This window comes from Neoarius graeffei, chromosome 12 (genome assembly GCF_027579695.1).
Source record: "Neoarius graeffei isolate fNeoGra1 chromosome 12, fNeoGra1.pri, whole genome shotgun sequence".
Lineage (NCBI taxonomy): Eukaryota > Metazoa > Chordata > Actinopteri > Siluriformes > Ariidae > Neoarius > Neoarius graeffei.
Genome location: NC_083580.1, coordinates 12,891,371 through 12,908,389, shown reverse-complemented (window position 1 = coordinate 12,908,389; position 17,019 = coordinate 12,891,371). Strand labels below are relative to the sequence as shown.

At 40.0% G+C, this 17,019-nt stretch overlaps 1 protein-coding gene across 15 annotated transcripts in view; it reads right to left on the bottom strand.

Moving 5' to 3' along the window:
• Positions 1-17,019, bottom strand: part of cacna1bb (calcium channel, voltage-dependent, N type, alpha 1B subunit, b) — a 320,447-nt gene that overhangs the window by 122,007 nt on the left and 181,421 nt on the right. For 7 of the 15 annotated variants that reach the window (XM_060935527.1, XM_060935526.1, XM_060935532.1 and 4 more), the window contains exons 7-13: positions 16,600-16,715; positions 16,230-16,319; positions 11,806-11,895; positions 8,474-8,695; positions 5,852-5,964; positions 5,539-5,651; positions 1,198-1,329 (exon numbers count right to left, since the gene is read on the bottom strand). In XM_060935527.1, the coding sequence (XP_060791510.1) occupies positions 1,198-1,329; positions 5,539-5,651; positions 5,852-5,964; positions 8,474-8,695; positions 11,806-11,895; positions 16,230-16,319; positions 16,600-16,715 (876 nt within the window). The remainder of the gene's footprint in view (positions 1-1,197; positions 1,330-5,538; positions 5,652-5,851; positions 5,965-8,473; positions 8,696-11,805; positions 11,896-16,229; positions 16,320-16,599; positions 16,716-17,019) is intronic. The other 8 variants (XM_060935529.1, XM_060935535.1, XM_060935537.1 and 5 more) reach the window with 3 other exon arrangements.

Here is a 17,019-nt window from a genome sequence, read left to right as displayed (position 1 = left end):
ACACACCAGTTCTCATTAGCTCCACTCCAAAACCTCAGCTGTGTTCATGTTTTGGTGCATGGCGTAAATTTCAGTTTTTAAGTGGATCTTACTAAATGTACCATCAGTGATAATGGTATAATTAGTCAGTGTATCAGGAAATTTCTCTTTCTTTTTGTTTTCCATGTTTGTGTCTTCTGTAGGTAAGAAATATTTAAACACGTCTTGAGTCAGAGTTTTATTTAGTGCATCAGGTTAATATTGGTTTGGTATGGTAGAACAATGACTCAAGATCTATTACACGGAAAATAAATAATATACAGTATCTCGCTAGTCTATCTAGTGATGCACTCATCATGAAAAAAAAGACAGACACATTGTATAATCAGTCCAAGTCCTGGGGCAAGGAGCTCGAACTCCGTGCTGACGTGGTGTTTCTTCTCACTTACAGATGTTACACAGGATTGGAGGCAGGATTGCATCGGAGAAGCACAGAGAAATGATGTGAACATTACATGGATGTGAGAAAGTTTGAGATGGTAATTTCTGATTTATTGTTTGGCAGCTCCAGTTGCTGGTTCTTATATTAGATGGTAGTCTTATAGCAATCGCTTGTGTTCCAGACATTCATATTTGTGAACATTCACAGTGGCTGAATGTTCTTTGTTCCATAATTCAACCATCAAAGCTCTTCATTGGCAACCTGCCACCACAACTGGTACATAGAACAGAAGACAATCACCCAGACCATTACACAAATGCACTGGACAATTAAATGCATGTTGTTAACTGGGCCTCTGTCGTTATTGATAAGGAAGCCCTGCTGAACAGATGGTGCCTTTGGTTGACACTGTCACTTTCATATCAGCCACAGCAAATACGCTTTAGCTCTAGGGTAGGACAGGATGCAGTGGACAAACTATCATTAAAGCTTTAAAGCTACAAAAACAGTCGACCTTCCCGAAGGAGACTTCTCAAAAATGGGAAGTGGGCTGGGTTTGAAAGAGATTTGTCCTTCTGCTGCAGAGAAGACTTGAGTCTTACTGAAAAGCTCATTAAGGAAGTTATGGTACTCAGTAGGTAGAACAAGACAAAAACAAAGCTATTTTTAGGAAATGTTTTGGGCTTGTGTATTTTTGGATTGCATTCTGTATCACTTGTAAATAGCTAAAAGATTAAAACTAAAATGGTTGAGAAATATGTAAAGTGTCCACTCACTGTCCTCCAAAGAGCTGCATGCCCAGCAAGGCAAAGACCACAATAAAGAGGAAGAGGAGGAATAGCAAGCTGATGATGGATTTCATTGAGTTGAGTAGAGACACCACCAAATTCCTCAAAGAGTTCCAATACCTATGGAGAAATGCAGCTCTTATAGTGTATAAAGAACAATTTACATCACCAAAGAATATTAATTTCCCATTATAATACAGCAGAACGTGATTCTATAACAGTACAGCTCTGACAGTGGTGCTGTCTGTAATGCAAATCACAAGTTTATATTAATGCCCTCAGTCTAATACATTATCATTTGGACAGTAAAATCACATTCATTTAGTGAAACTTTCTCTCGCATTTATGGAAGGAGTCTCCAGCTCTTCCTATAAGTTTTCTGCCACAGGAAATTTTCCAGAATGGAGCACTTTATGCTCTCTGCTTTCCAGGTAACATACCGGTAACAAGCTGCATTTTCTCTATCATTAACTTCAATGGAAAGTGAAGGAGTGTGTGTTTATTGCTGCTATAACATAAGTGACAAGGAACTAACTTTTTTTTTGACATTCCAGAACATTAAATATAACAATAAATGGATAAAAGTAGAACATATTGTTTTCTAAATAAATAAAAATACTAGAAAGGCACTCAGTAGAGGGCATACCTCCACCAAGCTACATATTATCAACAATACTAAAGCTGGGCACCAAATTTCATCCAAATCCATTCAGATCATTTTGAGTTACATTAGGAAAAACACACACACACAAAAAAAAAAAATCCTGGATCCACATACACATGGTTCGAATTACGTAGAAGTCAGTGGGAACTGAGCTCCCACAGAGTGAGAACTGGCTCCCATGAAAGCAGTAAAAATCATATATCTGTGGGGGTCTCTAAAAATGCAGCATCATTAAATTTTAATCACAAATAAAGCTAATTTTCCTTCAATATACTGAGTAATATTTATGTTAAAGATAGACAAATAGCCTTAAATAATAATAATAATAATAATAAGTGGAATAAACATGTTTTCCAAAGGAACGCATGACAGTTAGATGCATACTCTAGTGAATGCAGCACTACCACGCCACTATGTACGCAAACCATCCTTTTAAGAGCTTACAAATGTTAAAAGACACACACAAACATTAATCCTTTCAGAAGAAGAACCACTTGATCTTGGTTTCAGTCGTTGGTTAAGTTTTCAAGAAAAAGATTACGACCACAGGCTGCTGATAACAGACCACTCTGGTTTATTTTGTCTGCGTGATGGTAAGAGAATGGCTTTTACTTTCTACTAGTAGAATGCATTGTCCCTCTGTTTAAAGTGTAGGCTATAGGAAAATAGCAAAAGCAATATGTTACAAATTTTTTATAAAAACAAGAAAAAAACTGGGGCGGCACGGTGGTGTAGTGGTTAGCGCTGTCGCCTCACAGCAAGAAGGTCCGGGTTCGAGCCCCGTGGCCGGCGAGGGCCTTTCTGTGTGGAGTTTGCATGTTGTCCACGTGGGTTTCCTCCGGGTGCTCCGGTTTCCCCCACAGTCCAAAGACATGCAGGTTAGGTTAACTGGTGACTCTAAATTGACCGTAGGTATGAATGTGAGTGTGAATGGTTGTCTGTGTCTATGTGTCAGCCCTGTGATGACCTGGCGACTTGTCCAGGGTGTACCCCGCCTTTCGCCCGTAGTCAGCTGGGATAGGCTCCAGCTTGCCTGCGACCTTGTAGAACAGGATAAAGCGGCTAGAGATAATGAGATGAGAAGAAAAAAACTACTCTGTGTGTATGCAAGTATAGCCTAACGAACCACGTAGCCTCTCACTCAAGGAAAGTGCACCTGTTTTTTTTTAAAGAGACCCCCACAATGATGAATTCATAATTTGAACCCTGCGCATACATATCTGGATCCTGTATCTACGCATATATCCAGATTTGCATCAAAATCTCGTCAATTGTTCCTGGGCCCATGGCCCACCTTTACACCAAATTTCATCAAAATCCGTTCACTACTTTTTGAATTACATCGGGAACAGAGAGACAAGCAAACAAACAAACAGAAGTGAAAACATACAGTGCCCTCCACAATTATTGGCACCCCTGGTTAAGATGTGTTAAAAGCCTTACAATAAATTAAATTTTTATTGCAGAAGCATAATCTCACACTGAAAGTTGTAGAAAAATGTAACCCTTAACTCAAGTGAATTAAAAAAAAAGAAAAGAGAAGAAAAGAAAGAAAGCACAACTTTATTCATCACACACTTGTGAAATTTCCTCTCTGCATTTAACCCATCTGAAACAGTGAACACACACATGCACACACACGTGAGCAATGAGCACACACACATACCCAGAGTAGTGAGCAGCCATGCTAACAGCGCCCAGGGAGCAGTTGGGAGTTAGGTGCCTCGCTCAAGGGCACCTCAGCCCAAGGCCGCCCCATATTAACTTAACCGCATGTCTTTGGGGGAAACCGGAGCACCCGGAGGAAACCCACGCAGACACGGGGAGAACATGCAAACTCCACACAAAAAGGCCCTCTCCGGCCGCTGGGTTCAAACCCAGAACCTTCTTGCTGTGAGGCGACTGTGCTAACCACTACACCACCATGCCATAATTATTTTTCATAAAATCACCTGTTCCACAATTATTGGCACCCATAACAATTCCTAGAAAATAAATGTAATTGAAGCATTTCTGTCATTTCTACTGTAGTTTATAAAGTTGATCAGAGTATCTAGGAACCTTTAATTGGTAATTCATCACATCCTGTTCCCTTGGGGTATAAATATGATGTGACACAGAGGCCTATTTCTCTTATCCACTCTTCAACATGGGAAAGACAAGAGAACACACCATTCAAGTAAGGCAGATGTGTGTCGACCTTCATAAGTCAGGCAACGGCTACAAGAAAATAGCCACTCGCCTACACCTGCCCATATCTACAGTCAGAGGAATCATCAAGAAGTTTACAACAACTGGAACAGTGGCAAACAAGCCTGGACGAGGATGCAAGTTTATCTTGCCACCACGCACAGTGAGGAGGATGGTAAGAGAAGTAAAAAGTTCTCCAAAGCTCACTGTTAGAAAATTGCATCAAAGAGTAGCATCTTGGGATCACAAAGTCTCCATAACAACCATCAGGCGCTATCTACATGCCAACAAGCTGTTTGGAAAAAGCCTTTTCTTACTTACAAGCATAAACGTACATGTCTGGAGTTCGCTAAGCGGTACTGGGACTTCAACTGGGACTGTGTGCTTTGGTCAGATGAGAACAATATAGAGCTTTCTGGCAACAAACACAAAAGATGAGTATGCGGAAAAGCACCTCATGCCCACTGTGAAGTATGGGGGAGGATTGGTGATGCTGTGGGCCTGTTTCTTTTCCAAAGGCCCCGGGAACCTTGTTAGGGTGCATGGCATCATGAACTCTTTGAAATACCAGGACATTTTAAATCAAAATCTGGTGGCCTCTGCCCGAAAGCTGAAGATGGGTCGTCACTAGGTCTTTCAGCAAGATAATGACCCTAAACCTGTGGCCAAATCTACACAAAAATGGTTCACCAAACACAAAATCAAGCTCCTCCCATGGCCATCTCAGTCCCCAGACCTCAACCCAATTGAAAACCTGTGGGGTGAGCTGAAGAGGAGAGTGCATAGGAGAGAACCCAGGACTCTGGATGATTTAGAGAGATTGTGCAAAGAGGAATGGTCGAAGATCCCTCTCTCTGTATTCTCCCATCTTGTGAAATGTTATAGGAGAAGATTAAGTGCTGTCTTGTTGGCAAAAGGGGGTTGTACAAAGTATTAACATCGGAGTGCCAATAATTGTGGCATACATGATTTCACGTAAAAGAATTATTTCTTAATGTGGGATTTTTTTTTCCCACTGAATAAATGCACTTGAATTAAAGGTTGGATTTTTCTCTTTTTTTGCATTGTTGTCCTATATTATTTTAAAAAAATAATAATTTATTAGAAGCCTAAGAACATATCTTAACGAGGGGTGCCAATAATTGTGGAGGACGCTGTAACGTCCTCCAACAAAGTTGACAGAAGTAATAACTGCTGTAGTATGAGAAGAATAAAACACTTTTGGAGATTACACCACCCCATCATTTATTATTTTCCTATAACAGCACTCCCCATTGTGTTTAATTATTTACTTACAAAACAGCTTATAAGTGAGTTTCATTCTCAGTTAAGGACGCTTCACCATTTCCATCTTTAAAAATGCCACTATCTATGACTGTACATCAATACTAGGTAGCTAAATATAACAGCAGCCAAAAATATTTTCTGTCTCACTAACAGTAACTGTCTGAAAGTTATGTAGTAGGTCAACATACTTGGTCACTTTAAATATTCGCAGCAAGCGCAGAGCCCTCAAGACGCTAATACCGAAAGAGGCTCCTGGTTGAATGGCTGCCCACACCACCTCAAATATACTCCCCACGATGACCTGTGCAGAGCAGAGGATACAGAAATAATGAGCTACAAATATAACAGATGCTAAATACTGAAGCGAAATTTGACAGTGAATAGCCACAGCATGTGAAAGTCCCTCCTGCAGTGTGAAATGACTGCAAGTATCACAGTGGCTGCTTATGGCTGAGTAAATGAAGACACTATGCTTCTCTGATTCATCCAGCTGTGACTCACCCCAAAGTCAAAGCAGTTGAAAGAGGAGTGGAAGTAGGTCCTGGGCCCCAGGCCGTACATCTTCAGAGTCATTTCACATAGAAACAGACCCAGGAACACAAACTCGGTCAGGTCTAACAAACACAACACAGTAACACGAAATTACATTAACATAACTTGTCCTTATGTTGTGTAAGAAAGAAATATATTGTATAGTTATATATTTGAAATGAAATTGTTTACCAACATTTATTACATGGCTCATTTAGTTGTAAATACTTGATTCTGATCGGTCAATTATGGCATTCGATGGTCTGTTATTTCTGTATAGCTATGGACCATGGCATTGGCAGAAGCAATTAAAGGTCCCATGGCATGAAATTTTCACTTTCTGAGGTTTTTTAATGTTAAAATGAGTTCCTCTGACCTTCTTAAGTCACCCCAGTGGCTAGAAATTTCATAATGTGTAAACCAAACTATGCCCAACATTTGAGAATGGCGCGTCAAAACGGCGTGTTGATAAGCTCTTCCCTTTACTACGTCAGCAAGGGAGATGATCCCCACGCCCCCCCTCTGGATTCCCACCCACCGTATGGATTGCCCGCCCAGCTCAAAAGTTGCCACCAAACATGGAAGTTGCACTGTACATGGATGTGACAACACAGAAAAGAGTCTGTTTTTACTGCCGACAGGAGAGCCACTGAAGACGCAGTGGCTTAATTTTATTTACTCCAATAATACGCTGTCGAGTCTACCTAAGACGGTGTATGTTTGTCGGAAGCATTTTCCTGATGAATGTTTCCACAACTTGGGACAGTACAGGGCAGGTTTTGCACATCAACTCTCACTGAAGCCTGGGTCCGTACCAAGCATCCCTGCCGCATCAGCCACAAACAGCGAACAAGTAAGTGTATAACTGTTAAGTCGTTTTGCCGTGTTTTAAAATTGGTGCGTTAGCCTTGCAATGGCTACATTAGCTGTGCAGCTAACCGCTTCCTGCAGTTAGCCAGGTACTCTGCACTACAAAACCAAAAAGCATGCAGCATGCTCTGTTATACTGAGTTTAGTCTGGAAATTGACTGTAACTTATGAGCTTATGTTTTGCCATGTTTTAAAATCGGTGCCACGTTAGCCTTGCAATGGCTACATTAGCTGTGCAGCTAACTGCTTCCTGCAGTTAGCCAGGTACTCTGCGCTACAAAACCAAAAAGCATGCAGCATGCTCTGTTATAATAGCCAATCAAAACAGTTTTTACAAAGACACCCACATTCTTTTTTTAAGTCACTCGTTCATTTTATTTGTTTGTTTGTTCAGTAAAAACCCAAACATTTGTTGAATTTATTTTATTTCCTCGCGTCGCACCTTAATGATGTCAACGCGCGGTATTTTTCCCTTCGCGGTTTGTTCCTTCTCTCTCGCCATAGTAAGACACCCACATCCGCTTGTTCTGACCCACTGGAGGTAGCGTCACAGTGCTGTTAGCCAATCAGAGGTAACACGTTTACATGTCATGAATATTAATGATAAGACCCGCCCCCACCCTCTACCCTTCCCCGCCTCCTGCTTCTCATTAGCAAAACGACGCACTGGGAAAAGCGCTGAAATGGGGCTTTCTCCCAGGAGGCTATAACTACATGCCGAGGGTTCATTTCGAGAAAGGCTGCGGATATAACATCCGGAAACCTCCACGAGCCCGTTTAAAACATCAACAAACCACCATGCCATGGGACCTTTAAATCAATATTTTGTGTCATTTTTTTTATTTCTTTCGTAAGTAGCTATGTGATAAGCAGGCTTGTGATACATTATCCCTTACTTATATTACAGCACTGTTGAAGGTGTTGATTCATTTTCTATAACAACACGGCTCTCATACATTATTGTTTCTATAGTAACAGCTAAGGACCTTCACAAGGGCCTGTATGGATGGCGCTACACATAATCTGAGCCTAATAACAAACAAATTAAGAAAGGTGTTGTTATTTAACAAATAAAAATGTGACGTTTTCTGGAAGGAGAAGTTTATTGAACAGTTTGGGAAGGAGTCTCCACTGTCAGTGTCTTGTAACAATCAGAGTAAAGAGATGAAGTTTTCCACTGTGGGAAAGTCTTCAGGATGGATGATTTAGCGTTTTGCGTTTTCTCTGCTACAAGCTCCATTTTTAAAAAAAATTATTGTTAACTTAACAAGAGAGGAAAAAGAGAAGGCAATGAGGAACTAACATTTTAAGATTTAAGAGGTACTAATTTGATTTGTGGACATTTCACAGCATTACACATCTATAAATGTATAAAAAGTATGGCATGCCATTCTTTAATAAATCATTTTTTTTTAATTGTTGAAATATTACTGTGGTATAAGAAAAAAAAACACTTTAAGATGTGCTGTCACTGGAAAATAATCAACTCCCGGCTGGGAATAGTAACTCTGTTTTATGTCACGTCTCATCGTACCAATACGTTGTTGATTATTTTCCTATAACATAATGTCCCTGGTGTGTTATATTCCTTATGTAAGACATTACATTAGTTCAGATGTTATACATCAGAAATTCACGCTTCATTGTTTTTGGATGATAAAAATATAAGGATGAAACACAAGGTTCAGCTCTTTGGGACTAGAAATAAGTTGCAGTACGTACACAGTGCTTGGGTGAGCCCCAGAGGTTGTTCGCGGTGAACGATGGCTACACATAGCGTGTTCAGTCCCACTATGCACAACACAATCCAGTAGAAGCTTTGGGCTTTTACCATGCGGCGAATAAAGAAGCGCACCCGTTTCTCTTTGCGACGGAAGTACGAAGAGCTATCATTCTTGCTGCTTTTCAGGCTGACTCGGGCAAAAGGAGATCCAGGGGGTGCTGCTGAGAGAGTGGAGAAGACTGTATAGTTATGTCCATTTGCAGTAGGATTTCTTATGGTTTGCTTCAGATTTTCAGATCAGATTTTCAGATTTCAGTCCTGAGTTCTGAGTTTTCAGTTTCTGTTCCTGTATCTGTGTGGGTTTCTTCCTGGTTCTTGTTTTTTTTTTTTCCCCCATCTCCCAAAAACATGATGGTAGATGGACTGACAATGCTAAATTGGTGGCCCTGGATGTAAAAGAGTTAGTAAAGATGCAGGAATCATGAAAGCATTAATAGTAATATTCATTTACATTAATAGATCCAAATACTTAAAGTGCTTTATTAAATACAGCAGACTAAATATTAAACAAGACCGTCAATGACGGCGTAACTCACTCTGGCCCCATCTAGTCCAGAAGGAACGATCTAAAGTGGGCCACCTTGCGCAATAAATTGTAAGCTATATAGAATATATATAAACTATATATAGAAGCTATATACATCCTAGGAATACCTACGGTACCTCTTTGCCAGAAAGAATCCAAAACGCTGAGGAATTGACCAAGAAGAAGCGATTTTTGTTGAACTGCTCATTAAGGCTTAATTAGTCCATAACTTCATTAATAATTGTAATTAAGCAAATCTGGGTAGAAGTTATATGCACCCTAGGTACCCCTACCTTCACGTTAGAAAGAATCAAAATCAGTGAAGAATTGAGGGAGAAGAAGCAATTTGTGTGGAAACTGGGTAGAAGCTATATGCACCCCCAGGCAGACCTACCTTCCTGCCAAAAAGGATAAAAATTGGTGACAAATTGGGAGAGAAGAAGCGATTTTCATGAAATGTGGGCGACGCCGGGTGACATGGGACAACGGACAACACATAATGGCATAAGCTCATCGCCTGTCAGCCAAATGAGCTAATAATACTAGACCACATTTCTCTTCCTCTCACTCCCTCTTTCATATACTAGCAGGTTACCTGGCGTTGCCCGGGTTTTGCAAAATTCTGAGTTGCCCCCAGACTTCCATGTCAAATTTGGTGAAGACCCATCAAGAAATGGTGACGTTAACCCAAGGCAAACAAAAATCCAAACATCCATCACCCAGGGGCCTACCGGGGACCCCTGGGGCCCAAATATGGAATTTCTGAGTTCTGCCAAATTGTGGCCATCTCCTGCACCTACATGCCAAGTTTAATGAAGATCTGTCGAGAGTTTGTGTTGATAAATGTAACGTGAAAGGCATTGAGGGAGGGAGTGGGTGGATGTTGTGCCCTCCAGGGACCTCCCTGGGGCCCGTACATGAATTTTGTTTATATCTGCAAAATTCTGGGTGTAAAAAAAAAAAAAAAAAAATATATATATATATATATATATATATATATATATATATATATATATATGTGTGTGTGTGTGTGTGTTTCATATTTTAGATTCTTCAAATTATCCACAATTTATCTTGATGACGCTTTGTACACTATTGGCATTATCTTAACCACCTTCATGAGGTAGTCACCTGGAATGCTTTTCAATTAACAGGTGTGCCTCGTCAAAAGTTAATTAGTGCAATTTCTTGCCTTCTTCATGTGTTTGAGATCAAACAATAAATAGTAAATAATAACAATACAGTAAATAGCCTTATTCCACAACTATAGTGATCCATATTATGTCAAGTACCGCTCAACTAAGTAAAGAGAAATGACATCCATCATTACTTTAAGATGAGGCATCTTTTAATTAATAAAAAATAAAGAAAAACTAGAATTAGAAGGTCGCCCAAGTCTGAACAGAAATCGCAAGGTGAAGGCCTCAGATGGTTCAAGTCCGACCAGTGACCTTGCAAAAAAAGTAAACAAAATTAAAGATATTTTTTGGGCTTTTTTCACCTTTATTGGATAGGACAGTGTAGAGACAGGAAATGAGCAGGAGAGAGATCAGGAAATGACCTCGGGTCGGACTCGAACCCAGGCTCCCGGATTTATGGTGTGGCACCTTATCCACCTGAGCCACGACGCCCCCGAAAGTAAACAAAATTAAAATATGGAGGTGGAAGTAATTACATCAGACTCTTAAGTCTGACACAGAGCCCTTGATAGAATGCCCTGAGCTGAAGCGAGTGGTTTAAAATTGAAGTGTTACATCACAGCAGGACTAACACACAGTAAATCCCACTCATGGCTCCACTCTGGGTGTACTTGACACAGCTAATAGGGATATAGTATCTCTAATCAAAGACCCTTGACTGACATTGGACTGGAGACTGAACGGTTATATATATTTTTTCTTATGTAGCAAAATGGGAATTATTTTTAATAGATTTTGTATCACAGTGATTTTTAGTGACAGCTTGAGCATCACTTATATAATGCCAATGTATAACCGCTATAATGACTCTTCATAAAGTTGATAGTTTATATTATTTACAGTTATGATATGAAAACTGCTGCAGCAGTTGCAAGCCTAGCACTAACCTTACTGTAAGACAATAAATGATACAGTCTTAGTAACTGGAGCAGTATGCAACTGACACGTGGACCACCATTGTCAGAATACATTCACTTTTAAGAAGTGGGAATCCTGGTGATGGGGTTCAAGGTGGATCTGGAACCTATCCCATGAAAACTGGATGCGAGGGTGGAATACACCCTGGATGGGTTGCCAGTACATAATAGGGCATCGTGCACACACATACAAACATTTGCACAAAGGGCAATTTAGCATGGCTAATCCACCGGCTGGCATGGTTTTTAGAGGTGGAAGGAAACCAGAGACCTTGGAAGAAACCTACAAGGGTGGAACACGCAAAATTCTTCACAGGCAATAAGCCGAGGTCAACATCGAATCGAGGAACCTGGAGCTGTAATTCGCAACACTACCCACTGTGCCATCAGAATACAAGTGACAAAAAATACAGTATCTCCGATACTTCTCAAGCCCAATTATCAATTATATTTGATATGGTTGCTCTGATGATGTGAATGATGACCTAGCAAACATGCTGCCACTTATTCCTTTTTAGATACCAATCTAAAAGAAAGATGCATTTAGAGAACAGTCATCTGAATATGATTAAGTGTACGCTAGTGATCCATATCATTCTTTATGGTAGTGAGATAACTCCAAGCCTTACCAACTGATGAAATGTCTGTGAAGTGTTCCTCACCCTCCTCAGCACCGATGAGATCATTCTTCCCCTTCTTGACCTTGACCCTTTTTAGCACTACACACACAGTAATGGACAGACAAGATGCAAGAGAAAGAAAATGTCTGAGCTGAGTCTAATAAGACTTGAGTGCTTGTACACATGTGGGTGGATCTGTATTAGTGTAAGTGTCTATCTTCCATAGAACCATATTAAGCTTCTAATGGTTTGTGAAAAGTGTTAATTAGCTGAAACACTGACTTAAGTAATATAAAAGAGAGGTCATGGGTTACCGTGTTATGGTTTTTGGATCGTTTAACATGATCATTCAAAGCTTTTTGGAATTTCGGTGTTTAACTAAAGAGTAGGGATGCAACCACATACACTCTCAGAAAATAAAGCACATTATGGTACCTTTAGGGGTACAATGGCTTGTCACTGGGGCAGTACCTTCTAAGCTTGTACCCTTTATACACTGCTTGGGAACATATATGTACCTTTTTGGCCCTAAAAAGGTACACATAATTATTTTGAGGTCCAATAATGAGCCCTAGGGGGTACATTAGTATAAATTGCACCCTGGGGGACAGAAATGGACTCCTACTCTACCCCTATTTGTGACAGTGTACACTGCAAAAACGTGAAAACTGAATTTGAAGAGAAAATTCCTTAATACTAATGAAATTATCTTGCTGCATGGACAAATAATTTTACTTCACAAGACATCTTGGAATAAGTCGGTTACAATCTTGAACTTGTTTTAATAATCTCAGAGTTGGTGTCTTGTATTCTTCTAATAGGAAATGCGAGATCGTTTCAGCTATATTCAAGATATTCTAACTTGCTAAGATATCATTATTGCAGTGATAGGAATCCAGATACAAACAGAAGGTGCACTATTTAGGAGGTTTTTACTATCGTGCAAGTGAACGCAAGAAAGACAACAGAAAACCATTATCACAGACATGTAGCAGTCCTTAGTAACGGTTTAAATTAAGCTACTAACTTGTTTATATTTTGAGAAAAAGAAACAAGCACATTAATTCGAAAATGTCCGGGGTAGGTTCAAACCAAAATAAGTACCCGACTGGGATTTTTAAGAAAACGATCCCATGTTTATCTCTAGCTGAAACTAAATATGAACTTGAGTGATGTAGCTGAGGAACTGTCAGAGCCAGAATTCACACACTATGCTGATAGTGGTAGCATTGTACATCCATGTTTTTTGTCCAGTGTTTTCAGGGGCATAGTACTTGAATTCATATTTAATTTATAAAAAAACAAACTTCTGATGTAGGCCATGCTCACTTTGAGTTTAACTTCAAATACAAATACAGCAAGTGTTGCCAGGCAAAACAAACCTTGCCCGGTAGCACTTATGATGAATATGAAGGAAGATATCGCAAAAAAAAAAAGGTACCCTATGGGTACACGTGGCTACTGCTTATAAATAAAAATGTTTTCTGATCACGTGTCCATACAGTAAATATAGCATATATATGTAGCCACAAAAATGAAGCGTAATCCAAAAATAAACCTTTAAAAAATCACAGAAGTAAAATATACCAAGTGTCTGTACTTTATATTATTCTACTCTTACCTCTTACAGTTTTCGAAACTGAAACCTCTGAACCGAGGCTGACATACACACACTGTTGCCATGACCGAAACTCTTATTTCCCGGAAATGGCCCGATGCTAGAGCTCAGTGGAATGCACTTTCCTTCTGAAATAAGCATAAACATGTCTGAAAGCGATTTCTTTAGTCTAGTCCATTTATTTCGAATGGTGAACCGAATTATATACACTCACCAGCCATTTTAATCAGAACACGTGTATGTGCATGCGCAGCGTGCGATTGTTACACTTACGTTCTTACAGCACGATGACATAATGGCTAGGGCCTCTTTATGAGGCAGTAGCCACAACAAAAACGATTTTGACCTTTTTGGTGACCTTGACCGGATGACCCTCAAAATGTTGGCGGTTCTATTTGAGACCAATGCCCATCTATCCTGAAAGTTTCATGAAAATTGGTCCAGCCGGTTTCCCGTAATATCATTAACAAAAAAACAAAGAAACCCGACTGAAAACAATACCTCACCCCCTGGTGGACTCCGTCCCGGGTGAGGTAACTGGAAGGGTACTCGGTAGAGTGCATACCTCCGCCAAGCCACAAGTTATCAACATCAAAATCAAATAACTTGAACCTAGGATAATACTAAAGCTGTAAACCAAATTTCATCAAAATCCATTCACTACTTTTTGAGTTACATTTGGAAAAGATGAAAAAAATCCTGGATCCACAAACATCTGGATTTGCATCAAAATCTCATGAATTGTTCCTCGGCCCTTGGTTCACCCTTCCTCAAAATTTCATCAAATTCTGTTCACTACTTTATCAGTTACGTTGGAAGCAGACAAACAAACAAAGGCAAAAACATATCCTTCTTCAAAAAAGTTGGTGGAGATAAATATTCTGAGCATTTAAACAGATACAAATACTGATACAGATAGTGGCATTACATTATACCCCTCCTACAGAGATAGCGTGTGCATGCTGTAAGCCATATTTCGCTGTGACTCATCAGTCATTATCACTCAGGAGATCTTAAGGAACATGTACGCATGACTAAGCACTAATCCCAGGGCTACGATTTTACCTTCTTCCTATCTCCTTATCAATCCTCTCTTATTCACTCTCTCATCTCCAGCTAGTTCTTATTTAATTCTTTGTACAGTTCCCATCAATCATATTTTCCATCATTGTATGGAAAGTGGACGCTGAGGTACTAATGGTCTCTAGTACATTAGAGTTTGCATTTGCTTGTGTGGCTTAAGGGGTTAAAGAAAGAAAGAAAGAAAGAAAGAAAGAAAGAAAGAAAGAAAGAAAGAAAGAAAGAAAGAAACCCTGGTATGTTTACATTTCTAATCAATGCACTCTTTAATTTGAGGCCTGTAAGTACGATATTATACACTCCCCTGGTGTGTGTGTGTGTGATACTAATCCAATTAACCCTGTTGTCTTAATCCCTATAATTACTTTGGGCATCCACAGCAGGCGTAATTGACAGAGATTATGGGCCTTGATAAGGCAGAACTACTGAAAGCAGAAAGTTAAGCGTGTCAGTGGATATGCTGGAGAGAGACCAAGCCACAAGCCACAGATGGACGGGGGTTTGGAGGCATACAGAGTGTAAAAAATGCAGTGCATGTCATCTTTACAATAGAGAAAAAGGCTGTCTGGCAGGATAGTAGGTTGGGTGATTATTTTAAGAGCTAACATTTTGCAAAGGACAATATGGAAAAGAATGCTGAACAGACTAACTAGCCACAAGTGAAGGAGGTTCACTTTTCACTTTAACTTATACAGATCAACACACATTAGCCAGACTCTCTAAGCCTTATTTCATTTAATTTGTTTCATTTCAGTCTTTTGATTACATCCATGGTTGATACACCAGATGGGAACCATCAGGGCCTTCTAGGCCTTCACAGAAGGCACAAACATATCAGCATTTCAAATGTTATATTTCATTTCTTTCATTCTTGAACTGCTTTCATTCTTTCATCATTTCATTATAACTATTCTCTTCTAATTCTAATTCTAATTTGGCCTCATTTTCTATCAAATTTGCTTCAGAAATGAAAGGGTTACTGTCCTGAAAACATTAAAATCAAGTTGTCCGATGAGATTTTTTTGTTTGTTTGTTGTCTCTATGCTGAGAAGAGTTTCGAGCTGGCTCACTCATTGGTTAGGACTTCATTGCCGTGACAGAAGACCATGGCAGTGTATGTTTATGTAGGAAGTGACAGATGAATTAACCAATCAGAGTTTGATTTATAGTCAGAGGGACCAAAAATTTATCGTCCTAGGCCGTCTCGACAGCCTAGGATGCGAGTCGGCGCTGTCAGCACAGCAGTGAAGTCACCTTCCAGCCAGTGTAGCATTCATCAGTAGTGTTAGCGAATGCAGTCAAGCCAGTGCTATTGAGAACAAGTAGCACAGGCTAACAACAGAGAAACTAAGCTTTCTGTCGCCAGACTCCAGACACACGCTCGCTACAGTATTTTTCACTCAGACTTAAGTATTCATTTCCCTGTGTAATTTACTTAGTGACTTTTAAAATCAACATCGATAGCTACACACAACAGAGCGACCTGGAAGCCTGCCGCTAATCCCTTGCAAAATCCTTTGCCCTGTTGCTTTTTTGGTGTGTCTGGTTAAGTTTTGGCTGAGCTGAAATCCCAGCTCTAATAGCAACGGTTCGCGACTGTGATACACAAATCAAGTTACAGAATAAAATCTCATTTATTAACGAAGGTTGCTGATCACATCCTCAGTATATTAGTCTCGTTTATGATAGGCTACTATGGTCCACAAAACACCGGTGCCCCTTGCCCTCTTTTTACCCGAGTTGTTCTGTTTCCTCTTGTACCACGCTCCGTCCAGTGGAGACTTCTCTTCTGCATTCTCATCTTCCTCAGCCAGAAGCACCTCCTCTGAAAAAGGCATTCCATAATTCATTGAGTGTACTGGATGTAGTACTTTTCTTATGCAAGAAAAGTTCAAGTTCAGAGTCGCATGCAATTGGGAAACACCTCTATTTTCAGCAAACTCCACCCCACATGTGAAACTCTCACACAACTTGGATAAACAAATGGCCATTTTGGACACCTAGAACCAAATTTCCCTATGTTTTATGTGTCTGGTTCATGTAAACATACAGATATGCTGCAAAAAAGAGAATTAGAGAATTTAGTCGTAATTGTGGTCACATACCTGCCTTACAGATCCACTCCAGGTAGCCAGTCAGCTCTCTCTCAATTTGTTGTTGCCTACGTAGCTTCAGAAACTCCTGTCTCTTCTCCACACGCTCTCTTTCTTTGGCAAACTCTCTAAACACACACACACACACACACACACACACACACACACACACACACACACACACACACACACACACACACACAGATGGAAGCTGATGGAAATTCATCAAACAAGATATTTCAAGTGTAAGGCACTATCCTTGGAAAGAAGTGTGAGAGCAGATGTCACGTGGTGGAAAATGATAACAGTGAAGATGAATCTCGTGTGGTGGAGAACATAAACGGGATGGTGTTTAGGAACAGAAGGGAGCACTTCATGCCAAAGGACAGGAAGGGATTGAAATTGCTACGTTGAGTATTGGACATTGTCTTG